This window comes from Lissotriton helveticus, chromosome 1_1 (genome assembly GCF_964261635.1).
Source record: "Lissotriton helveticus chromosome 1_1, aLisHel1.1, whole genome shotgun sequence".
NCBI lineage: Eukaryota > Metazoa > Chordata > Amphibia > Caudata > Salamandridae > Lissotriton > Lissotriton helveticus.
In genome coordinates, this window is record NC_136057.1 from 1,391,818,522 (window position 1) to 1,391,844,905 (window position 26,384).

Below are 26,384 nucleotides of genomic sequence, written 5' to 3' on the forward strand. Positions count from 1 at the left end.
TCTGGGCAATGCCCTAGTATCCTTCCTTCTCCATATATTGGAGCCTCTTGACATATATGAATGGGTGGAAGAAGGTTTTGGGGAAATATGTGGTCAAGTGGGGGCAAGGGGAATCATTGGGAGGCGCTGGGCTGAGAAACCACTGTGGTCAAGCCTGGTTGGCTCAATGGGAGCCACCACAACAATAGTGGTGGCCATCAGGGCTCAGTACCAGAAGTGTTGTGTGGGGTGTGCTGTATCAGAACTGTGTAGTTCTCTGATGGAAAACCTTTCAACCCCCTACGACACGCCATGCCTCTGGTCCACTTCCTTCCCACTCAAGTGGTCTTCCGTCTATCCTGCTTATTGAGCCTTTTGGTATTCTATCAGAATATTATAGCCAGAATATTGAAGTGTGTGTGTGTGTGTAGGTAAGTATAGATTTACTATTCTTAACCCATGTGTACATTGGCAATACATGTCTTTCTATGAACATGTGTAATTGAGAATGATAAAACTATACTTCTCTATGCTTATCTTCACAATACTGTGGTAGTAGATACTCTGGCTCAGATATTTTTGTAGGACGATATTTTTTTATGATATTCTGACACTCAACTGTCTCCAATAACAAAAACCTGCCAGTGTCCTTTACTTCCCCGCTTAGAGGTGAGACTTAAATTCCTGTTGGACTTTTTTGACCTGTATGTGAATCAGTCAGTGGTCTCACGGTTTCTCTTTTCTCCCACTTGTCTCCTCTTCTATCTCCACAGAGGAAGCTGAGAGAGATGGTTAAAGTGGCTACAGCGCTACTGGAGCACGGGGCCTTTGAGAGCGAGGTGAGTGCCCTGCAACTTCCGGAGCTTTTCAGAATCAGCATCTCACCCCCACATGAAGGGAACCTCGGTGTATCTTTCACACTGACGGAATCTGTCTCCATAAAACATACAGCCATAGCCCAAGCATCTCACTCTCACACACTCTCGATCAGTGTCTAGTGCCTCTCCAAAACCACGTAGAGAGCTCATGTGTCTTAGCCACAAAAACTCAGGCATACACACACAGCGCGAGCCTCACCATCAGACACACAGAGCCTCAGTGTCGAAGCCAACACTCAGAAAGCTAAGGGATTCACCCTCACACAGGTTGGGTCTCATACACACAGCCAACTGCTTAACCCACACACACTCATACAGAGTACAGGCCTCTCTCTCACACTATGAAAAAAAGGGGAGTTACTCCACTACCCAAGAGACAGGGTACGGAAAGTACAATCAACAGGAAACTCTCTTGGGCCTCTTAAGATTACCACATATCCTTTGTTCCTACTCAGATATAAATGAACTCAGCCAAACAACCAGGATCTCACATCTATCCAAACGCCAGGACCCAACAATTAATCACAAGCACATCAGGGATTGACTCAACAGATGCATAAAACTGTAATTTTATTAAAACAACAATTTCAAGAAGCGTAAAAATTGCAATAATGGAATCAAAGGGTCCTAATTAAAAATTACAAATACAAAACACAAGAGACAGTGACATATGTGAAAGACATACAAATCATCATAAAATGGTAATTTCATCAGAATCGGTCCGTTGTAACAGAATCTAACTGTCCATATCTAATTGCAATATCTATTGCCAGATTCTGTTACAACGGACCGATTCTGATGAAATGACCATTTTATGATGATTTGTATGATTTTAAATCCAACACCTTCTGCCCCCTACAGCAAGTCATTGTTCCGACTTGTGTGGTAATGGTATATAATGTAACAACGCGGTCGTTGTAACGACCGCGTTGTAATGGCATGCGTTGTTTTACAAGCGTGGTAAACAATGTTTACCCAGGAGGCAAAGTACGAATTACTAACCCTCCTGCACAACCATGGCTGTGTGTCAGAATATCGAGCTCATAAATGCTGACCTACAAAAATACTGACTGCAGAAAATTAAGGACAGTATTTTGTTAAGGTAAGTAGATGTGGAGTTAAGAAAAGTAAATATATACATTTTTGCTGATATAGTGGCAGTCCACATTCTGCAGCTGATATTTTTGTAGGCTGTTATTAGAAATGTAATACTATGGTAGTATACCAAAACCCATAGACAGCACTTCACCTTCATAACTTTTTTCAGTACACACTGGCTGCTTCCTTCTCATTCGCATTGTCAACCAACTGGAGCCCACTGATCGCACCAATTCGAGTCCCCTCAAGAGTCAAATCACTTGAAATGCTCGGTTCCCTAATATGATATGCACTGCCAGGTCACTTATTTTAGCCACCTCCTCCATTCGGCACTTCAAGTGTACCTCAAGAGCAACTTCTCAGGATTAGAAAGCCCAGATATCAGACATCCCCATTTCTACCGAGTCCTATCCAAGAATAGCTATTTGCATACTGTAACAAATTGGGTTATTAGCTGATGGGTAGGGGGTATGTACCCACCTTAAGTAATAATCACAATAACTGCAATAATGCAGGTCCAGTTGCCAGCTACAGGAAAAGGCCTCTTGTAACTTGTTATATTCCAGCAGCGTAAACAGAAGGGCAGCTTTATGATACTTGGAGTCTACTTCTTTGACCTGCGTACAAGACAGAGACAAGGTCCAGTCCTTTAGGGCTCTTGAGGTCTCAGATTGGTTGATTATTAATACTTATTTAAAATAGTGCTGCGGAGATTCTGCACATACACAGAACTATGTGCGGGAAAACAGGACCTCGGTGTATAGGGGTTGTACCTTCCTACCACCTTAGTACCCAAAATCCTAAAAACGACTAGCTATAGTGTCTAATTCGTTCTCCTATATAATCACAAAGCTACAAATGATTAGACAACTCAGAACACAACACTCCTGACTCTCTCAGGAATCGCAGTAGTAAGACATACCCTTTCGCTCACTCACTCGTACTTGTCCACAATAAGAATTGGCAGAGTCACTGCAATAGTTCACAAGTGTTTATTTGAACTATTGTGCTCTATAATGCAGTATACGAGCCACTACCAGCAGCGAAATGCATAAATTCAGAACAATTAGCATTGTTACAATTCCATAGAATATAAAGGGGGGATGTCATCATATACAGACCGTGGAAAAAGGACTATAAGCCCTAACCACCCTCCCCTTGGTTGGAAGAAGTTTTATTATATAAAATAAGATCTCTGGGCTTTGTCAGCAGACCGCATACCGTAGAGCCTAGATAGAAAATATAAATCAAAGGAACAGCATAGCTCTTCTCTATGGAAAGGTCTCTCTCCAAGTGTGGGTTTGGACAACCTGCATCACCGTAATATCAAAGCACGAGTTTCCAGCAGTGCAGCTGTATTTAGCATGTTTTGTCTAGGTGCTAGGGACTGACAAGAACAGAATACCAAGGGGCATTTTTATCGACTTTGCACATTGTGTTCAGACTAAACTCCAGGAACTAGCAGAGAACGCGAAAGGCAGACAGTTCTCATGTGAAAGGCATAAACAGAGTCTTGCAAAATAAAGGCATGTAGAAACGTGCGCAAAAGCAGCATCATGGCAGCAGAGCTGAGGCTAACTTAGCAATGTCAACAATGACACAGAGGGCCATATAACAATAGTTAATTATTTTTCTAGCTAGTTCCATTCTCAAGATACACTATTAGTATTTAATTTGCATCTCATTGCTTTCCTGTGGAACAACCAAACCTGCTACAGTGAAAATAGTGGCAAGACACTGTAAGGATTTGTGGAACATTAAACGCTTACTTGCCATAATTTTAAATACCATACACCCTGCCTTTATGGGTACTCCGATCTACATTAGGGGCAACTTATTAGTATTTAAAAGAACGTTTTTTGGCCTGTCAACAGGGTTTGTTTTGACGGGTCAAATTGGAAGTTTAAAACCTACTCTGCCAGGCTGCAATGGTAGGCCAAGACACGTTTTTCACTGCTCCTGTAGTGGGTAGCACAGTGAGTGCTGCAGCCCAATGGTAGTTAATTTTCAGTCCCTGGGTACACTTGGTACCATATAGGAGAACTCATAGGTAAGTTAAGTGTGCCAATCAGGTCTATATCAATGTCATCATATTTACAGGAGGAGCCCAAACACTTTACCGCTGGCTTGCAGGGGTAAAGTGTACAGAGTTCTATGGCCAACAAAAACAGTCAAGGCAAAAATCTGGGGGAAATCACACAAAGATGGTCATTTCAAACACATACCTATGCCATGCCGGGTTTCAGCAGATTCATGTAAAGACAATGATACAAACATTTAAAACATATAATATACGGTACTGTATGTTTGCTTCCCACTGTTCACTGTCAGCTATTACCTCTTTGCCTTTATGCATCACCACCTCTGAACTCTTATGATGCTGATCTGTTGAAGGGACTTGATTTTTTAACTTTAGCACGTCTGTTTGAAAACCTTTATGTTCAAATAAATACAAATACCTCTGCACACTGTGTGCTATACGTTCACAGCCTAGAACAGAGACCAAGGCCATATCATTCTTACAAGTGGGGAGTGTGAGAATCTCAACCTACTGCAAAAGACCATGAGTATATCACCCCCACACAAGGAGCATGTGAGCATCTCACCCTAGGACATGGACCATGGACATAAAACCAGGCACAAGAGTCATACAGCCCCTAAGCCACCATCTCTGGATATATATTATCACCTATTGTCTTCAGTTTTTTAGGTCTTGCATAGGCAGCGCATGCGCTATCTCTTCGAGACATACTGTATCTACTCTGTGTGCTTTAAAAACACCCATCATTTGTTATTTATTCTTTTTCTGCCAGCCTGAAATCCTTGCTTGTTAGTGGTGGTTTGGTTTTATTTGTCCCTCCCGCTGGTCTTTGGTTCCCCTTCCATTGGACACTGGCACTATTACATGTTGTGTTACTCTTCTAGGCATTTAATTTATTTACATTACACAGCCTTGATCACACGCAAAATTGTAAACATAAATGGCGCAATCAGTCTTCAGTCATTGTTGCTGCTCTTGATGGTTATAAATCCTTTATTATCTTGAATATTTTCAATTTAGCCGTTCTTAGCCAACACATGTTTCAACATGATTACAACTTCATCCTGGCTAAAATTACTAACAAAATAACCTCTGTGTTATACCCTCTACAATCCATAAACAGGAAAATTCACCCTGTGACTTCATCGTGTAAACAAGGAAGCATTATGTGACAACCACATTGCGGAAGACCAATTCCGCGATTCTTATTCCATACTTCCTTTAAAAAAGGAAAACTGCAAAAATGTGGTAAAAAGCATTGTATTTCAATATCTCATACATTCTAATGGTATGTTACATTCTACGATCGAGATTTGATTCTCACCAAGTCTAAGGTGAGGTAATTTTCTCTTTTATTATCTCTTTTCTCTTTCTCAACCAAGGCAATACATGATGCCCCATGCATGCTTGCCATACTGCCACAACATCATGAAGTCCACCCTATTTAATTGTTAATTTGATCTCTAATGAAATTAAAGCACCACACCCACGGTCACAATGTATAGTGCCCCATGTCATGCCAAAATCACCACCACGGATGCCAATGCAGAATCGGGATACCTGTTATATTTCACAAGACATCCTCGTGTTCTACAAAAAAAGTAAACCAACTCAGTGATTATGCCAATACATTGCTTACAATCTATATATTTGCATGGTAAAATTTCATTTTGATCATCCGGATCAATATCCCTCTCCGGGAGTTCAATCAAATTTCAAATAGTTCTGAAGAAATATCATTTCAGCTAAACTATTCAATAACCCCCATCTCTCTGAGCTCAATGCCGTAACCACACACCTATACACTCACCCAAGTAATCCTGCAAGAGTACTGCGACAAGCATTCACGTATTTTCCTCCTGGCAAGGTCTGTTCACCTTATCTACAGACAAACATAAAAACAGAGTCGCGTATCAGAAATAAGTAAACGTGGGCATTTGCAAAGTGAATAGATCACCAATTCTCAAGCACTCACCCGACACAATACCAAAATCCCCTTTAGCTTGTATGCGTCTATTCCCTTCATCCCGTGTAGGTGCGAGCTTTAAATGTCTTTAAATACTGATCCAATTCAAGCTGAAAGGCAGACTGATGTGCCTTTCAAAGTGGCCTCAATCTAGTATGCTTGACTCTATGGCAACCCACCACTGTGTGAATTATCTCATGCACCATCTTTGAAAATCTACCATACATGTACCGTATCCCAATTGGATATTACACTGTTTAATCCACCCCGTCGTGTGTACACGTTTATTCATGGTGTCCCGTGTAGGGGCAATTTTTTAATGCTGATCCAATCCGAGCTCATAAACAAATTGGTGTTCCTTTCAAAGTTGTCTCAATCAAGTGTGCCTGACTCAGTGGAAACCCAGCACAATGTGAATTACCTCAGGCACGATCTTTGCACATCTACCGGAACTGAGAAAGACTTTTTACCAGTGTACATGTACTGTGTCCCAATTAAGTATTCCACTGTTCTACCCATCTCTATCAATCCAGCTCTTTCAATTATTAGAACCTTAAAAGTACAGCTTATCTCATGTTGTGTTAGTAGCAGGACAATTTTCCCGGCACCCTCTAGCAATTTCCTCGTCTGTATCTCTGCAATCCACATTGTCTAACTATTCTCCAAACTGTACAAACTCTATCTAGAGTTAACCTGGTAACTTGCATCCTCACCATACTAATGGGCTCAGGGTCATCACATCATAATACCTGTAATCAACACAAACTGGTAACTTGTGTCATACTTGTAACCTCTAGTGAAACCCATTAGTTTAATCTCTTCAGACCTAGTTGTGGGGCCTGGTTGTGGAGCCTGTCAAAGTTAATAGCAACGTAATGTTCCACAGTACCCAGAGAAACATTTTGACCTTGTGAAGGAGAAGCAAATATGCCAAATTCATATTTCATTCGATATTGCAAATAACATCAGTCCCCCCCAAAAGTATTGCAACTCATGATCATTGTTCAGACCCTTATCAACCACTTTCAATTGCATTATCCACATTGCTTCTCTATGTCTGAGACTTAGTTCTCTATTGCCCCCTCTGGGGTCCCAGATCACATCTATTCTAAAAAACGTAAAACTCTTATGTTGTATCTGAGCAATATATTCCGTGGCATGATATCTTGTGTCATTAGTTTTCAATGCCTTCATGTGCTCTCCAACCCTCTCCAGTTGGCTCCTTATCATACCTCCAACATAAATAGGACCACATTTGAAAACAATAATGTATACTACAAATGTTGTATTATATTCTCAACTCATAATCCTCTGTTTCACCATTGCTGAACTGTTTGGTTTTGTCCAGAGCTCACCTACAGATCTCACAGTGACCGCATTTATAAAATCCTATTGTGTGTTGAGTCATACAGTTACTCCGCAATCCATGTGTAGGATAACTTGGGCTCAATAGGCTTTTAAATGTTCTGCCCTTTTTAAATGCAACATTTGGTATACTGGATATAAAGTGTGTCAACATCCTGTCTGCTAGTAGGAGATGCCAATGTTTCTGAAGGCATTTACGAAATTTAAATGGGGTGGCATCGGCGCCGCTGGCGCAGAACCCGATGTAGCTCCCTTTGAGCCTCCGGGGCCCTTAAGGCGTACTGGGAGGGTCAGGTCACCCAAAGATGAGGCACATGGCGTTATAGAATTCTTTAAGCTGGACGGGGTTGTTCTGGCTACTGGAAAGGCAGGGAAGTGGGGAACCGACCCTGATGCCGATTCCACAGAAGGAGGCCTAGAGCGTTGAGACGCTTCCGTCATGTCGGCTGAGAGACGGGAAGAAGCTGAAGCACTCTTCGACTTCTTGCATTTATTATGCCTCTTACCTGACTCACCAAACTACTTGAAGAGGAAGGACGAGGATTTAGGACTCCAGAGAGGTGCCCAGACCTTCCTCTTGACCGGGACCGAGAACGAGACTTCTGGGGTGAACGGCGTGGAGCCGAGTGCCGGGCTGCAAACAGCTTACAGGACCACTCTCTCAAAGCCCCTGGAGCCATGGCTCAGCGCTCCAGGCACCAGAGGCAAGTTAATTGTGGATCTGGCAGCGATATGGCAGGATGGCAGGTGCAGCACAGTTTGAATCCAGAAGTCTTCTTAGACATTGTAGAAAGACCTACACACCAAAAGTCGTCTACAAAACATCGAAAAAATCCAGTCAAAAGTGACAAAGGGTAGCTCTCTTCACGGATCTGCGCTAGCTGGCGCTGAAAGAAAAGAACAGATGTCAGCACGCCGCGTTGAGCCTATCGAGGCGACACGGACATCACTTTCGCCGTGGATGATGCTGCCAACATCTCGCTCTCTATCAGAACTCTTTCTTTTTCTAACTTGCAGCCATGCTGCTGTACAAGCATGGCTAAAAGACATTGACAAAGCCAATAGCTCTTGCAAAAGCAAGACCTACTGGGTTTGCTAATTCTTGCTTGGTACAGCAGCTGATAAAGCCAGGAACGAAGACAGTATTTTATGAGGACAGATGCCATGGCTTCCCAGCACCCAAAACTGCATACCCTCCTCCTCCAAGGTGGCCAAGACTGTCCTCTGTGGCTTAAACAGTATAAGTTTGGCACTGCTGTGCCATTAATGGAATGCCAGCTGCTGCCAAACAGTTCAGTGGATGAGAGCCAAACCATCTGACTCTAAAAAAAATAGAAAGTTATTGCCCGACTCATATCGGCTCAAATTGGTCAACTAGAAGAGCTAGGAAACCATCTACGAGTTTCTTTCTTCTTGTGCCCTGAAAAGGCAGAAACGCATCTAAAGAGCCTTTTAAATAGTTACATTGCTTCTTGCATTTATATTATAACGATGTAAAAAAAAAAATTAACATTGGAAGAGCCAATAGGTCTGGCATTGTCTGTCAGCCTGTTGGCTTTGTCAATGCCTTTTGTGTCATTGTTTTTGTAAAACTCTATTGCGGGAGATAAAAGAATGAAAAATTTCCTAGCTAACGTAACAGAAAGTTTCAATTCTATTAAGGACTCGGAGGCGAGGATTATGCTTATCTTTCTTCACTTTATTGACAGCAGCCACTTCAAAGTCAGACTACTACTATTCCCATGAACCATAGGGAATAAACATCAAAACAATAGAGTGCCCACACATAGAGTGTCCCATCCAGTGCACCAATCAGGAGTCCTCAAGGTGCTGATAGTCCTCTGTTACAACCTTGCTTCCGCTTTCGTCGCTCAGTCAGCCAATAACTCCACATCATGAATCTTGTTTATTCGAATCCCCTGGAAAATTAAGAAAAGGCGTAAGCGACAGGAGTGGTTAAGGTTTAAGCCTGATTAAAGAAAATATCAGGGCACAAACATAATCACAATACAGTCACATGAGTACAGTACAATAGTTGAAATTAACACCTTACTTACTCCAATACGAGGGAGGGAAGGCGACAACCAAGTTGTACCCTGGGTGGGATAATCCTCGCCTCCAAGTCCTTAATAGAATTGAAACTTTCTGGTACGTTAGCTAGGAAATTTTTCATTCTATGTCAGGACTGGAGGCGAGGATTATGCTTGTTTAAAGCTTGCTCACGACCAACTGAGCCATGTCAATAACCAGTCTGAAGTAAAACCGCTTAAAGGTAAAGTCTGAAGACCAATCCGCTGCATTCAGAATGTCTTCAAGACAAGCTCCCAGGGTAAAAGCTTTGGAGGCCATAGCTCCTCTGGTAGAATGAGCCCCAAAGGCTCGTAAATCGATGCCCGCTTTCAGCATGATCCAACGAACCCAACGGCCAATCGTGGGGGAAGACACCCCCTTATGAGGCTTTTTGAGCGCTATGAACAACTGGCATTCCCCAGGGGGTCTCAATTCTTCTGTCATCTCCTCATAAGCTTTGAGGCATGCCACTACACACAATTTTGGAGAGTCCGGAAAAGCAGGATAGGAGACAGAAGTCGTCCCACACTTGGTACGTCTACGTATGGTAAGCGTGACACAGGTGGGAGAAAAAATTCTCCCAGGCACATCCAGGGCTCTAACGTCTGAAACTCATCTACAAGAAATCAGACACAGCAGCATGGCTAGCTGTGCCGATAGTTCTCTCCTGGAGAGGAATCTATTTGGTTGCCAAGATTGGAAGAGGTTCAAAATCCCATTGACATCCCACATCTGAGAGTAATGGGGTTCCGGGGGAAGCGAGAGCCGTATACCCCAAGGAGGCAACAAACCAAAGGATGTTCCCCGACAGGACATCCATCCACCAAGACGTGACCAGCGTAAATGGCTGATCTGAAGGTATTGACGGTCCTATAGGCGAGACCGTCCTCAGCCAAAGAGGCCAACAAATTTAAGATGTTGATCACATCAGTTGCCACTGGATTGAAACCCCGTCGCAGACACCAACGACACCACCGTCTCCAAGAGGATCGATAACATTTGAGAGTGCTCTCTGTCCATGCCTTGGACAAGAAATTCTCAGCCGCTCCCGAAAGGCCCGGGACTGGCCATCGTCCCCTGTAATCTGCCACATCATGAGAGCCAGGGAACGTTGCTCGGTCAACGGGTGAGGACAGCCTTCCGGACTGAGAAGAAGAGTCAGAAAGAGGGGGAGTGGGATTGGAGAATCCCAATAAAGTTCCAGTAGAACTGGACACCAAACTTTAGACCTCCAGATCGGTGAAATGAGCACAATGGTCGCTTTCTGGCGACGAACCTGGGCCGAGACCCGAGTTAACATCGCAAACGGGGGAAAGGCATAGCCCGCTTCAGATTGCCAGTCCTGGAGGAAAGCATCCGTCTGCTCTGACAGAGGGTCTGGCCTCCAGCTGTAAAACCTGGGGAGCTGATGATCAAGGTGAGAGGCAAAGAGGTCTACCGAGAAAGGACCCCAGAGACTCTGGAGGTTCGCAAACACTCCCGGTTGTAACTTCCAGAGGCTCAGGTCGTGAAAGTGACGTGTGTGGAAATCCACCACCTGATTGTCTTAGCCGGAGAGGTACTCCGCCGTGACAGAGATGTGATGGTCCAGGCAGTATTGCCAAAAGTTCGCCGCCAGATCCGAAAGAGCTCTCGAGCGAGTGCCTCCCAAATGATTGATATACCGGATTGCGGAGACATTGTCCATTTTGAGAAGGACACAGGACTGAACCGAGTCCTTGGTCCAGCATTTGATCGCAAACGATCCCGCCAAAAGTTCCAGACAGTTGATATGTAACTGGGTTGTATGGCATTACAACGCGGGCTTTTACCCCGCGTGCCATTACAACGCTGTTTTTACAACGCAAGTCGTTACAACGACTTGCGCTGTAAGCACTGGATAGTGGAATAGTTTAATTTTCTATTCCAACTCCAGCCCACGTTACAGTAGGGAAGGTGTTGGAATAGAAAATTAAACTATTCCCTATCCAACAGTGCCCTCCAGCGCAAGTCGTTGTAACGACTTGCGTTGTAAAAGCAGCATTGTAATAGCAGCGCGGGGTAATGCCCGCGTTGTTATGGCTGTTTACCATGCAACTGTCGCTCCGAAGGAGACCACACACCCCCGTGGTGAAATCGCCGCAAGTCGTGCCCCACCCGGATCTGCTCGTGTCAGAATCGATAACGATATCTGGTGCGGAACTGAAAATGGCTCGTCCATTTCAGGCCTCCATGTTGGAGAGCCACCACTGAAGCTCTTCCCTGGCCTCCGCTGTCAGACTCACCTTGTAGGAATAAGGGCGGCCCTTGTCGAGATGCACCGCTTTGAGTCTTTGAAGCGCCCTGTAATGGAGCGGGCTGGGAAAAATCACCTGGATGGAGGCCGACAGGAGGCCCACGATCCAAGCTAACTGTCTGAGGGAAATCTGAGCCATGGATAACTCCCTCCGAATCTCGTGGCGAATCTTCGTCGTTTTGCGCGAGGGAAGACTGAGAGTGGACTCCACTGAGGCTATTAAGAAACCTGAGAAAACTACTCTCTGGGAGGGAGTCAGGGTGGACTTGGTCTCATTTATCACAAACCCCAGGTTCTGAAGGAGATCCACTGCTGTCTGCAGATGACGAGAGAGGGTTCTGGGACCCTGCGCCATCAGCAGGATGTCGTCTAGATAGACAATGAGCCCGACGCTCGAGGGCGCTCTATCACTGGCCTCAAAACCTTGGTGAAACACCAGGGGGGGAGGAAAGGCAGAAAGGCAGGGTGGTAAACTTGTAAATCTTGTCTCGCTAGGGAAACTGAAGAAACCGGCGGTGCAGGGGAAATACGGGAATCAACAGGTAAGCGTCCTTGAGGTCGAGACGCGCCATTCAGTCGCCCGGCCGGAGAATGTCCAGAAGGAGGTGTATTCCCTCCATCTTGAAGTGGCGGTAAACCAGCTACTCGTTAAATTCTCGCAAGGTGATAACCGGGCGCTGACCCCCATCCACTTTGTCCACCAGGAAGAGGTTGCTGAGGAAACCTCTGGGATGAGGCTGGGTTTCTACAATCGCTCCCTTGAGGAGAAGGGCCTGGACCTCTTGGTCGATCAAAACGGCGTCTGCCTTGGAAAAACAAAGTGGGCGGGGTTACCTGCAAAGGAGTTCTAGAAACTCAATACGAAAGCCCTGTACTGTCTGCAGAACCCAAGCGTCCCCCGTGATAGAAGTCCGCATTGGGAAAAAATGTGCCAGACGGCCCCCCTCTTTTAGAAGGGAAGAAAGGAGAACACTTACCGGACGAATTGGAGCAGCCACCACGGTTCTTGCCTGTGTCGTCCACGGGTGGGGTAGAAATTTCCAAAACGGGCCTGATCTTGGTACTGTACGTAAGTGGAACCTTGCCCTCTGTTCTGATTTGGGGGCTGGACGAGCTGACCCTACCTTGACCGGCCCCTCGGAAAACCCGGGGACGAAACACTTTCCAGATGGAAGTTTGCGCCCTATCCAGGGAGGTAAAGATGTTAACAAACCTCCCGAGCTCCTTGATAAACGGCTTGCCAAAGAGGCCTCCCTGGGCCACAAGGCCTGCCTCGGTGTGCGCCAGGTCCCCAAGTTTAGGGTCAACCTTGATGAGGAGGGACCTGCGCCTCTCAGTGGAAAACGCGCTGTTGGCGTTTCGGAGGAATATCACAACCCACTGGGCCCATGAGGAGAAGTGATCAGGAGAAATGAGGGAGCCCGAGACCTTCGCTTCTTCCGCCATATCCAAAATTTTGGTGGCAGGCCCAGTTTCAGGAGTGGCGGCAACCTTCCCTTCCAAGGAAGGACAGGGACAATCTGCCCTAAGGCCATTCAGAGTGGCAGGTTTGAGCGGGCGGAAGGTCCTGCTTACCACATATTGGGCGTCTCAGAGGGGGCCCAGTCAGAGGAACGCGGATGAAGGACATCGTTCAGGTCCAGCATGCCCGCACATAAATTTGTCTCACTGGCGGCGGTGGCCGACTTAGAAGGTAACCAGGGGTGGGACTGTTCAGGAGAGGTGTCCACGTCCCCCAGATCCCCGGGATCCCCGCCCGCTGAGGTGGAGGGCAAAGCTGATGGAGCCGGAGTGGGGGGGGTGGTTGGAGGAACACAACTGGCGAAGAAAGCCTGTTTAAAGCGGGAGAATGCATCATTACCTGTCCCAGCGTCTCTAGCCCGTTTGGGGGAGGCGGCAGAATCGCTGGCAGAGGGACCTGTGGAGAGGTTTTGCGCAGCTCTGGCCAGCCGTTTGCAAGCCTGGTCAATCTTGCGTGACAGCTGCTCCTCAAGAGGGGTTATGGCCTGCTCCACAGCCTTGTGGATAGATTCATTGACAGCATCATAGAAATTGTCACCCCAGGGAAGGGCCGCTAACTGATCCTCTTCCCACTGTTCATCTTGGTAGACATCGTCATGAGAGGCCTCCATGAGGAAGGAAGTACAACGTGTCAAGTATGGAAGATAAAGACACAAGGAGGTAGACCTCAATTAAAGGAGGGCTGGGTGTCAGCCGGGCCATGGGCGGGCAGTGCTCGCAATGAAGGCTCGAGGACAGGGACCCAAACAGCCCTGGTGCTGAATATAAATATATATATATATATATATATATATATATATATATATATATATATATATATATATAAAAAACACCAGGTTGCCCCACTAGGAGAGATCACACGTGGAAGAGTTAACGCACACAGCCTCCGGCAGCCGCAGCTCAGAATGCCCTCGTAACTCCCTTTGCAATCAGCCAAACGCGTTTCGAGCCTTGATTAGCTCTTGATCACTGGCATGCAACAGAAACGGAGGAAGCAGTATTGTGCCAAATCGCCATCTTTATTCAATTAAGCACAGTCCCGCCCCAGTGGGCGACAGCAGTGATGCATTATGGTATTGGTAGTCCGCCTGCTTCAGGACTTGAATACCGAATAACCCCAGTGAGTGTTGCTCCCTCCGTACACAATACAATCCAAGTGGTAAGTATAATTGTTTGTAAAATCCAAGTGGTAGGCGAGAACTGGGGGCAAATACTGTTCTGCTCGCCAATGTAATCCGGAGGTCAGGCCCCCTCCACTCCAACAGCGCCTCCTGTAGCGGGCACTCAGAACCGCTCGATGAGCAGCGGGACCTCTCCGCGGCCGGACCAGCCGCTAAACACAAAAAACACCAGGTTGCCCCACTAGGAGAGATCACACGTGGAAGAGTTAACGCACACAGCCTCCGGCAGCCGCAGCTCAGAATGCCCTCGTAACTCCCTTTGCAATCAGCCAAACGCGTTTCGAGCCTTGATTAGCTCTTGATCACTGGCATGCAACAGAAACGGAGGAAGCAGTATTGTGCCAAATCGCCATCTTTATTCAATTAAGCACAGTCCCGCCCCAGTGGGCGACAGCAGTGATGCATTATGGTATTGGTAGTCCGCCTGCTTCAGGACTTGAATACCGAATGACCCCAGTGAGTGTTGCTCCCTCCGTACACAATACAATCCAAGTGGTAAGTATAATTGTTTGTAAAATCCAAGTGGTAGGCGAGAACTGGGGGCAAATATTGTTCTGCTCGCCAATGTAATCCTGAGGTCAGGCCCCCTCCACTCCAACAGCGCCTCCTGTAGCGGGCACTCAGAACCGCTCGATGAGCAGCGGGACCTCTCCGCGGCCGGACCAGCCGCTAAACACAAAAAACACCAGGTTGCCCCACTAGGAGAGATCACACGTGGAAGAGTTAACGCACACAGCCTCCGGCAGCCACAGCTCAGAATGCCCTCGTAACTCCCTTTGCAATCAGCCAAACGCGTTTCGAGCCTTGATTAGCTCTTGATCACTGGCATGCAACAGAAACGGAGGAAGCAGTATTGTGCCAAATCGCCATCTTTATTCAATTAAGCACAGTCCCGCCCCAGTGGGCGACAGCAGTGATGCATTATGGTATTGGTAGTCCGCCTGCTTCAGGACTTGAATACCGAATGACCCCAGTGAGTGTTGCTCCCTCCGTACACAATACAATCCAAGTGGTAAGTATAATTGTTTGTAAAATCCAAGTGGTAGGCGAGAACTGGGGGCAAATACTGTTCTGCTCGCCAATGTAATCCGGAGGTCAGGCCCCCTCCACTCCAACAGCGCCTCCTGTAGCGGGCACTCAGAACCGCTCGATGAGCAGCGGGACCTCTCCGCGGCCGGACCAGCCGCTAAACACAAAAAACACCAGGTTGCCCCACTAGGAGAGATCACACGTGGAAGAGTTAACGCACACAGCCTCCGGCAGCCGCAGCTCAGAATGCCCTCGTAACTCCCTTTGCAATCAGCCAAACGCGTTTCGAGTCTTGATTAGCTCTTGATCACTGGCATGCAACAGAAACGGAGGAAGCAGTATTGTGCCAAATCGCCATCTTTATTCAATTAAGCACAGTCCCGCCCCAGTGGGCGACAGCAGTGATGCTGCTGTATGCTATATGTATAAATGTCCTTAGTTAAAGTTCGCCAATCCTCCGGCCTCCAAATGACGGCGGGCTTCGAGCAAGGGAGCGACCCCTTAATATTACTGTCGGTGCTGATTTAGTAAAAAAGCAGCAAAGCTCGAGCCTAATTTCATATAACGTGGTATTTATTCCAACACCATAGTCATAAAAACACCCGACGCGTTTCGGTGCAGCCGCACCTTGGTCACGGGTAAATCTGTTTCGTGAGTATCATCATTATAAAGTGTTTAAACATAAACATAAAAATAGGACTACCTGTCCCAACACTGCTGTTTTGACATAAACAACGGCAGACATCTCTAAATTACCACCGATATTCATCTGAATAGAAAATTAGACATTGTGGTTATTTAGTACCATAACTTTCACAAATTAATAATTGTTGCCTCACAGTTTGTTTGTTCCCTCCTTTGCCAGCACCAAGTACATTTTTAAGTGCCTTTTTAAAAGTACATATTTGAGTACATTTTACAAACGTTCCGACCAGGTTGGCGTTAGTAATCCACTTAAGTCTCTGTGTGCATCTTTATCCATGAAAGTTCAGTATAGTTCAAGTTAAGTCTCTGTGGGCTTCTTTACTCATACAAGATCATTCTGCCCCTGTGGGCGTTTTGATGCAAAGGAACGGGAATCTTTTACAATTCTGCCCCAGTGGGCTAACACATTCATATATCATGTGAAATTCAACTAAACCACATTCCTGAATACAGAACATTCGGTGCATTTCATCGAGTTGCCGTTCAGTTTCCATTCCAGCAGTGTGCGGACTACATTGTCTCCAACAAAAAATAATAAAATGTGCAATCACTATAAAATGTAGTCCATATTAAAACTAATACTTCACATCATACATAGAATCATGTTACATCTTAGTTGTCATGCGTATATTTATAAATTCATCCTAACCCAGGTGTACTTCCATCTCCTCATCCTTATTAAGACCTTTAGGTTGTAATGTGTCATACTTCATTATAAATTCAGATTCTAGTTGGCGCAACTGTTTAACTCTGTCCCCACCCCTTTCAGAGATCAAAACCCTGTCTAGGGCACAGAATTGTAAAAGGCCAACATCCTTACAATGACACTCCTTAAAGTGTTTGGCAATAGGATAGTTTTTGTCCTCATTCGTTATGGCCCTGGCATGCTCAAGGACTCTCTTCTTGACCTGGTGTATCATACTCCCAATATACACTAATGGGCATGGACACCGTAAAGCGTATACACAGTAATCCGATTTACACGTCACATGTTTCTGTATTACAAAGGGTTTCTGGGTATCGGAGATCCTTAACTCTTTTCTGTTTACACTGTTTTTACATGCTTTGCATGCTCGGCACGTAAAGAAACCCCTAATTGCATTTACATCAGTTTTTTCTTTGGGAGTATTACTGCACAACACATCCTTTAAAGCTGTACACTTTCTAAATGTGATCTGTGGATGACTACCTACGAAGCTCTTCAATGTTGGGTCCAGATTTAGTACTTGCCAGTACTTTTTTAAACTCCTCCTTATTTGCCATGACTGGTTAATGTAAGCAGTAATGAACCTTATGGGTTCATCATCTTCCTGGATTCTCACCTTTGGATAGAACAGCTCTGTCCGGTCAATGGTTCTTACTTTCAAACAGGCTTGTTCAACTACTTTGTCAGAATACCCTCTTTCTTTAAAGCATGCTTTCATGTTCAACATTTTGTTCTCAAAGTCCCTGTCTGTACCGCAGTTACGCTTGGCCCGCAGTAATTCTCCAAACGGGATGCTGCTAATCAATTTCTGTGGGTGGCAACTTGCCGCGTGTAATAGGCTATTGCCAGCAGTGGGTTTGCGGAACAACCTGCTCCTTAGATTGCCCTCCTCCGCATATACCACTACATCCAAAAATTCCAGCGACTTTTTGTCTATATTACAAGTGAATTTCAAGTTACATTCATTCACATTTAATTCGTCCACAAATTGAATTGCATCATCTCTACTGCCTCTCCAGATACAGAAAACGTCATCTATATACCGAGCCCAGAGGACCACGTTCTGGGAAAAGGCCAAGATGTTAACGGCCACCTGCTCCTCCCACGAGCCCAGGAACAAACCTGCGTAACTGGGGGCGAAGCAGGTTCCCATCGCGGTCCCCCGGGACTGGCAATAGATGACGTGGTTAAACAGGAAGTAGTTATGTGTGAGACAAGTCTGCATCATGCTTAATAACATGTTTGTATGGGAAGAGTGTCTGCCTTCACGTTGTTGCAAAAAGTGTTGATTAGCCAGCAGTCCTAAGTTGTGTGGTAAGCAAGTGTAGAGACTGTTGACATCTAGTGTCAACAGCCACATATCATCTTCCCACTGAATGGGTTCAATGATTCTCAGAAAATCCCTTGTATCTTGCAGATACGACGGTAATTTCTGAACAAATGGGCGTAAGAAGTGGTCAATGTACCTGGAGGTGTTTTCATATGTACTCCCCATAGACGAAACAAGTGGTCGTCCCAGGGGATTCAAGGCATTTTTGTGACGCTTCGGCAATAAATATAATACCGGTAGCTTGGGGTAATCACATTTAAGGAATTTGAATTCTTCAGCTGACACTAGTCCCTCTTCTTTCTACTCCAACAACTGTCCTTGATATTCACGATTACTTTTGTCATAACTACTTCTGTTACTCAGAACATTGCTATCTTTATCGCCTAGTTGTCTGTGGCCTTCATTGAGGTATATCTCCAAGGGCCACACCACCACATTCCCGCCCTTATCTGACATTTTTATGACAATGTCACTGTTAGTTTTCAATTCTTGCAGGGCTTGGCGTTGTTTGACTTGAAGATTGTCATGTGTCATTTTACTGGTTTGATTCAGTTTCTTGAATTCATTAATCATGCCCTTTTCAAAAACATCTATAACCTCACTGTGAATCTGTGGTTGAAATCTAGATTTTGATTTGAATCCGCTGTCATTTACAGTGTATATATTCCCTTCCTCATTGCTTAAACCATCTGCAATGTCCATTCCTCTTCCTGCCACATCCATATTAGTATCTGTCAGATCCAGGGGATTAGTGATAGTTGTTATGATCCCCTCTGTGCGCGTTGCTACTGCCCCACCTTTTTTAATGCCAAACCATTTTTTCAATTTTAATTTAAGAATAAAATGAAAGATCAATCCTCCCCTCCGTATAGTTAAATTGGCTAGATGGGCAAAATGTTAATCCCAAGGACAAGACTTCAATTTTATCTGCAGTTAGACTAAAATTGGATACATTTACCACAGTGTGGGTGTCTTTCATTTTTTGGCCGTGTTGCCTCTTGTTCTGACTCCCACATAGGCATCCAGCAGACATTGTTTTTTTGCGCTTCTCGTAATTCCTCCTCTGGCGCCTCTTCCTCGACCTCGATTTGGCGATTACTGGGGCCCTGGGCTGGCTAGCCCTTGTCTGCCCTGCGCCATTAGTGAGAATACATTTAAAATGTAGTTTTTTTACTCCTTCGCTTCCATTAGATGTTGCACCTGTGACTTCAACAACCGTGCTTGTTTCTGGTCTCTCTTCATTGCTGGTAATTATATTAGGTGCACTGGGTGAAATCTCCCCTTGTTGATTAGGAGTTATTAATTTTTGCTTATTTAATTCTCGTAGGTGGTCAAACTTCTTCCCAAATGTAAAGATCTGACCCCTTTCGTAATCTAATTGGTCCCGGTGGAACTTGGTCTGTTTTTCAATTTTATTTCTTCTTCCGCTTTCAGCAGTCTGGTTGTTAGTTTTTTCATTTCGGTTTCAAATTCATTTTCCAAATGATGTTCCTTAAGTTGTGCAGTCGCTATTTCTATTTGTTCCGCTAAGCATACAGTATCCTTTAATGCATACTTGATCAGCAGCTTCAACATAACAGTTAAGCATTCGTGATTGTTCTGGACCCACTCCTCAATGAGCTCCGGGTCTGGATCAGTGAAGGTCGGAGTTATGAAAATTCGCAGACCACTCTGCACGCGTCCGTGGTCAACATATTTCTGAAGAGTGGTGGCCTCCCACCACTTCACTTGTTCCAATTTGACAAGTTTCCATAGTTTGTCCCATAGTTCTCTCTTAGTAATCTTGTCACGGGCTATAGCTTCGCCCGGTCTGTTTGATGTACTTGATTCCGAGTCGAACGGTACAAACAGCATTTCTGCCGCTTCCCGTCGTGAAGTGTTCCTATTCGACAAATTCATTGTGTTTGTATATAGAGAACTCACTGTCCGGGAGTCTCGCAGCTTTACACTCAAGCTGCTCCACGTAGTTCCTCTGCAGCGACCCTCTCACAGATTACACCGGTTCCGTCAGCCTATTCCACACACGCCAGGCAATCGACCCCGTTGAAACAAAGTATCCACCACACGGAGCTTGGCTTCTGCGGCCCCGTTCCATTGATTGGTTCCTTCGGGTTTCTTTTTGCCAATCAGAACACCCACAGTCCTTCCGGGTACAACTCCGTTATCGGGGATCCTTGCACTGTGTGTGATTTCTCGTGGGTAGGCGGGCCGGGAGATTTTTTCTCGCAGAGAAATATTATCCTTAGTTAAAGTTCGCCAATCCTCCGGCCTCCAAATGACGGCGGGCTTCAAGCAAGGGAGCGACCCCTTAATATTACTGTTGGTGCTGATTTAGTAAAAAAGCAGCAAAGCTCGAGCCCAATTTCATATAACGTGGTATTTATTCCAACACCATAGTCAAAAAAACACCCGACGCGTTTCGGTGCATCCGCACCTTGGTCACGGGTAAATCTGTTTCGTGAGTATCCCCATTATAAAGTATTTAAACATAAACATAAAAATAGGACTACCTGTCCCAACACTGCTGTTTTGACATAAACAACGGCAGACATCTCTAAATTACCACCGATATTCATCTTAATAGAAAATTAGACATTGTGGTTATTTAGTACCATAACTTTCACAAATTAATAACTGTTGCCTCACAGTTTGTTTGTTCCCTCCTTTGCCAGCACTAAGTACATTTTGAAGTGTATTTTTAAAAGTACATATTTGAGTACATTTTACAAACCTTCCGACCAGGTCGGCATTACTAATCCACTTTCAGTTCAGTAAATCTTTATTTCGACGATTAAAAACCATCATAAAAATACATTACACAATAAAAATGTCATTAAATTACGTTTCTGAACTTATGACAAATTAAACTACAAGGAGTAGAGGGTACAATTCATAGAGAGAAATAATTGTTATGTACAAAAGTTGGTTAATTTCTTGTGTTTCTCAGTCTTACTGCTACTTTTACAAACTTACAATAGAGCATATGGTGTGCGTGTCACTAGCTCTCTGTAAAAAAAGCAGTGCAGCTCTTGCATGACGAAATTTCTGCTTCCTGAGGATGTCAACCAAAAATCTACGCCTAGGGTTTCGGTAAAATGAACATAAAAGTACAAAATGAAGGGTGTCCTGTGGAGACCTATTGTCGCAGCCGCAGGCACCCTTCTACTCAATTGTTACAGTAAAACCTGAGGGATAAGCTAAAATATTAGGTAACAGATTGAGCCTAAAATGACACATTAAAAATCTATCATGCTGGTTATACATCAATAACAGATAGGGTTCCATGCCCTCCCCAATATTGACTAGACCGTGAACTGCTATTGATCTCTTTAAGGGTCCAGAACGAAGTCTAACAGTTTGAAATTTTTCTATAAGCAACTTTTTGACCCTTGATTTACAGCTGATAGAAATTGAGGAAGGGTCGTTAAAAAGGAGATGCTGGTCTATATTCTCTAAAGTGCTTTTAACGTATTTTAGCCAGGGAATTTGTAACCCCTTATCCCTTTGCAGACAGTCTGTGACAATTTCCCTGCTCAATGCTGCCTCTGGGTTAGTCCATATTCTGATCCATGCTATAATTGGCCTCATCTTGACTTGGTCTAAAATATATGGGATCCCGAGTTCTGTGTGAGCAATTTCGGCAGAGGTGGAGTGTGGGATTTTCAGGATTCTGCGGAGAAATTTATCTTCCTCTAATTGTAGTTGTTTAGAGTCCCTGAAGCCCCACACCTCAGCACCGTAAGGGCCTTTGCCATACTAATTGAGCCATATAGAGTCATTACTTGTTCGGGGCACCATCGTCCCAGCCTACGGCAAAGCTTAATATTGCACTGTTTGAAGAGACCAGCTTTGTGCAGTGTTCCTCGACCAGTGGGTTGAATTGAATTTCCCCATCAAACAAAAGGCCCAGATAGGGAAAAGTATTTACTGTAATCTACTTAAGTCTCTGTGTGCATCTTTATCCATGAAAGTTCAGAATAGTTCAAGTTAAGTCTCTGTGGGCTTCTTTACCCATACAAGATCATTCTGCCCCTGTGGGCGTTTTGATGCAAAGGAACGGGAATTCCCCAGACTGCTGAAAGCGGAAGAAGAAATAAAATTGAAAAAACAGACCAAGTTTCACCGGGACCAATTAGATTACGAAAGGGGTCAGATCTTTACATTTGGGAAGAAGTTTGACCACCTACGAGAATTAAATAAGCAAAAATTAATAACTCCTAATCAACAAGGGGAGATTTCAACCAGTGCACCTAATATAATTACCAGCAATGAAGAGACACCAGGAACAAGCACGGTTGTTGAAGTCACAGGTGCAACATCTAATGGAGGCGAAGGAGTAAAAAACAAAATTTTAAAGGAATTCTTACTAATGGCGCAGGGCAGACAAGAGCTAGTCAGCCCAGGGCCCCAGGAATCGCCAAATCGAGGTCGAGGAAGAGGCGCCAGAGGAGGAATTACCAGAGGCGCAAAAAAACAAGGTCTGCTGGATGCCTACGTGGGAGTCAGAACAAGAGGCAGCACAGCCAAAAAATGAAAGACACCCACACTGTGGAAAATTTATCCAATTTTATTCTAACTGCAGATCAAATTGAAGTCTTGTCCTTGGGATTAACATTTTGCCCAACTAGGCAATTTAACTATACGGAGGGGAGGATTGATCTCTTTCATTTTATTCGTAAGTTAAAATTGAAAAAATGGTTTGGCATTAAAAAAGGTGGGGCAGTAGCAACGCTCACAGAGGGGATTATAACAACTATCACTAATCCCCTGGATCTGACAGATATTAATATGGATGTGGCGGGAAGAGGAATGGACATTGCTGATGGTTTAAGCAATGAGGAATGGAATCTATACACTGTAAATGACAGCGGATTCAAATCAAAATCTAGATTTCAACCACAGTTTCACAGTGAGGTTATAGATGTTTTTGAAAAGGGCATGATTAATGAATTCAAGAAACTGAATCAAACCAGTAAAATGACACATGACAATCTTCAAGTCAAACAACGCCGAGCCCTGCAAGAATTGACAACTAACAGTGACATTGTCATAAAAATGTCGGATAAGGGCGGGAATGTGGTGGTGTGGCCCTTGGAGATGTACCTCAATGAAGGCCACAGACAACTAGGCGATAAAGATAGCAATGTTCTGAGTAACAGAAGTAGTTATGACAAAAGTAATCATGAATATCAAGGACAGTTGTTGGAGTGGAAAGAAGAGGGACTAGTGTCAGCTGAAGAATTCAAATTCCTTAAATGTGATCACCCCAAGCTACCGGTATTATATTTATTGCCGAAGCTTCACAAAAATGCCTTGAATCCCCCGGGACGACCAATTGTTTCGTCTATGGGGAGTACATATGAAAACCCCTCCAGGTACATTGACCACTTCTTACGCCCATTTGTTCAGAAATTACCGTCGTATGATGCAAGATACAAGGGATTTTCTGAGAATCATTGAACCCATTCAGTGGGAAGATGATATGGGGCTGTTGACACTAGATGTCAACAGTCTCTACACTTGCATACCACACAACTTAGGACTGCTGGCTAATCAACACTTTTTGCAACAACGTGAAGGCAAACACTCTTCCCATACAAACATGTTATTAAGGATGATGCAGACTTGTCTCACACATAACTACTTCCTGTTTAACCACGTCATCTATTGCCAGTCCCGGGGGACCGCGATGGGAACCTGCTTCGCCCCCAGTTACGCAGGTTTGTTCCTGGGCTGGTGGGAGGAGCAGGTGGCCGTTAACATCGTGGCCTTTTCCCAGAACGTGGTCCTCTGGGCTCGGTATATAGATGACGTTTTCTGTATCTGGAGAAGCAGTAGAGATGATGCAAATCAATTTGTGGACGACTTAAATGTGAATGAATGTAACTTGAAATTCACTTGTAATATAGACAAAAAGTCGTTGGAATTTTTGGATGTAGTGGTATATGCGGAGGAGGGCAATCTAAGGAGCAGGTTGTTCCGCAAACACACTGCTGGCAATAGCCTATTACACGTGGCAAGTTGCCACACACACAAATTGATTAGCAGCATCCCGTTTGGAGAATTACTGCGGGCCAAGCGTAACTGCGGTACAGACAGGGACTTTAAGAACAAAATGTTGAACATGAAAGCACGCTTTAAAGAAAGAGGGTATTCTGACAAAGTAGTTGAACAAGCCTGTTTGAAAGTAAGAACCATTGACCGGATAGAGCTGTTATATTCAAAGGTGAGAATCCAGGAAGATAATGAACCCATAAGGTTCATTACAGCTTACAGCAACCAGTCATGGCAAATAAGGAGGAGTTTAAAAAAGTACTGGCAAGTACTAAATCTGGACCCAACATTGAAGAGCTTCGTAGGTAGTCATCCACAGATCACATTTACAAAGTGTACAGCTTTAAAGGAAGTGTTGTGCAGTAGTACTCCCAAAGAAAAAACTGATGTTAATGCAATTAGGGGTTTCTTTACGTGCCGAGCATGCAAAGCATGTAAAAACAGTGTAAACAGAAAAGAGTTAAGGATCTCCGATACCCAGAAACCCTTTGTAATACAGAAATATCTGACGTGTAAATCGGATTACTGTGTATACGCTTTACGGTGTCCATGCCCATTAGTGTATATTTGGAGTACGATACACCAGGTCAAGAAGAGAGTCCTTGAGCATGCCAGGGCCATAACGAATGAGGATAAAAACTATCCTATTGCCAAACACTTTAAGGAGTGTCATAGTAAGGATGTTGGCTTTTTACAATTCTGTGCCCTAGACAGGGTTTTGATCTCTGAAAGGGGTGGGGACAGAGTTAGACAGTTGCGCCAACTAGAATCTAAATTTATAATCAAGTATGACACAGTACAACCTAAAGGTCTTAATAAGGATGAGAAGATGGAAGTGCACCTGGGTTAGGATGAATTTATAAATATACGCATGACAACTAAGATGTAACATGATTCTATGTATGATGTGAAGTATTAGTTTTAATATGCACTAAATTTTCTAGTGATTGCACATTTTATTATTTTTTGTAGGAGACAATGTAGTCCGCACACTGCTGGAATGGAAACTGAACGGCAACTCGATGAAATGCACCGAATGTTCTGTATTCAGGAATGTGGTTTAGTTGAATTTCACATGATATGTGAATGTGTTAGCCCACTGGTCAGAATTGTAAAAGATTCCCGTTCCTTTGCATCAAATCGCCCACAGGGGCAGAATGATCTTGTATGGGTAAAGAAGCCCACAGAGACTTAACTTGAACTATACTGAACTTTCATGGATAAAGATGCACACAGAGACTTAAGTGGATTACTAATGCCGACCTGGTCGGAACATTTGTATAATGTACTCAAATATGTAGTTTTAAAAATGCACTTAAAAATGTACTTGGTGCTGGCAAAGGAGGGAACAGACAAACTGTGAGGCAACAGTTATTAATTTGTGAAAGTTATGGTACTAAATAACCACACTGTCTTTTTTTAAACAGCTGTGTTGGGACAGGTAGTCCTATTTTTATGTTTATGTTTAAACACTTTATAATGGTGATACTCACGAAACAGATTTACCCGTGATCAAGGTGCGGCTGCACCGAAACGCGTCGGGTGTTTTTTTTACTATGGTGTTGGAATAAATACCACGTTATATGAAATTGGGCTCTAGCTTTGCTGCTTTCTAGGGCTCGGGCCTACGTCACACTGCGTAGCAGTGTAGGCGGAGCCTAAGAGTCCTTGTGTGAGGGTCTCCGAAAAGCTACCTAACAGATTCCTGGCTGCTCGTGATTTTTCGTCCTTTTTTATGCCAGCTGCATTTCGATTGGCCTTCTCGTGCATGTGTTTTCGGAAGAGAGCACGCAATAGGCCATAGGCGGGAGAGTATCTCCGCCTATTGCATATTCCGTGCGGACACGCGCACCAGAAGGCCATATATCTTCAATTATCTCGCCGTCATGGCGGAGATAATTGAAAACATATGCCTGCAGTGGCGCGCGGGCCGAGGTTTTTTTTTTAATCTGATTTCGTGCGTTCAGTGTGGCGCGCGCGCGCGCGAGGCCGAGTTTTTTTTTATCTGATTTTGTGCGTTCAGTGTTTTACATAGGCCACTGTCATTTTGAGTCAAAATACGTCCCTCGTTTGTGTGGGTGACTTGACCTCATCAAACCGTGTGATCCTGGACAAATCGACCCCCTTTTCTTACAAGAGAACAATCGTGGGCGCTTACAAACAGCTTGGGCCCCAGTAACCCATGT

General features: G+C 44.5%; 1 protein-coding gene and 1 long non-coding RNA gene across 4 annotated transcripts in view; one reads left to right on the forward strand and one right to left on the reverse strand.

Annotated features, from left to right (window-relative positions):
- Positions 1 to 26,384, forward strand: part of LOC144825506 (uncharacterized) — a 337,701-nt gene that overhangs the window by 296,805 nt on the left and 14,512 nt on the right. For both annotated transcript variants that reach the window (XM_078684163.1, XM_078684164.1), the window contains one exon: positions 753 to 818. In XM_078684163.1, coding sequence (XP_078540289.1) covers positions 753 to 818 — 66 coding nt within the window. The remainder of the gene's footprint in view (positions 1 to 752; positions 819 to 26,384) is intronic.
- Positions 9,017 to 26,384, reverse strand: part of LOC144825532 (uncharacterized) — a 169,837-nt gene continuing 152,469 nt past the window's right edge. For both annotated transcript variants that reach the window (XR_013609453.1, XR_013609454.1), the window contains exon 5: positions 9,017 to 9,246. This is a non-coding gene — a long non-coding RNA (uncharacterized LOC144825532). The remainder of the gene's footprint in view (positions 9,247 to 26,384) is intronic.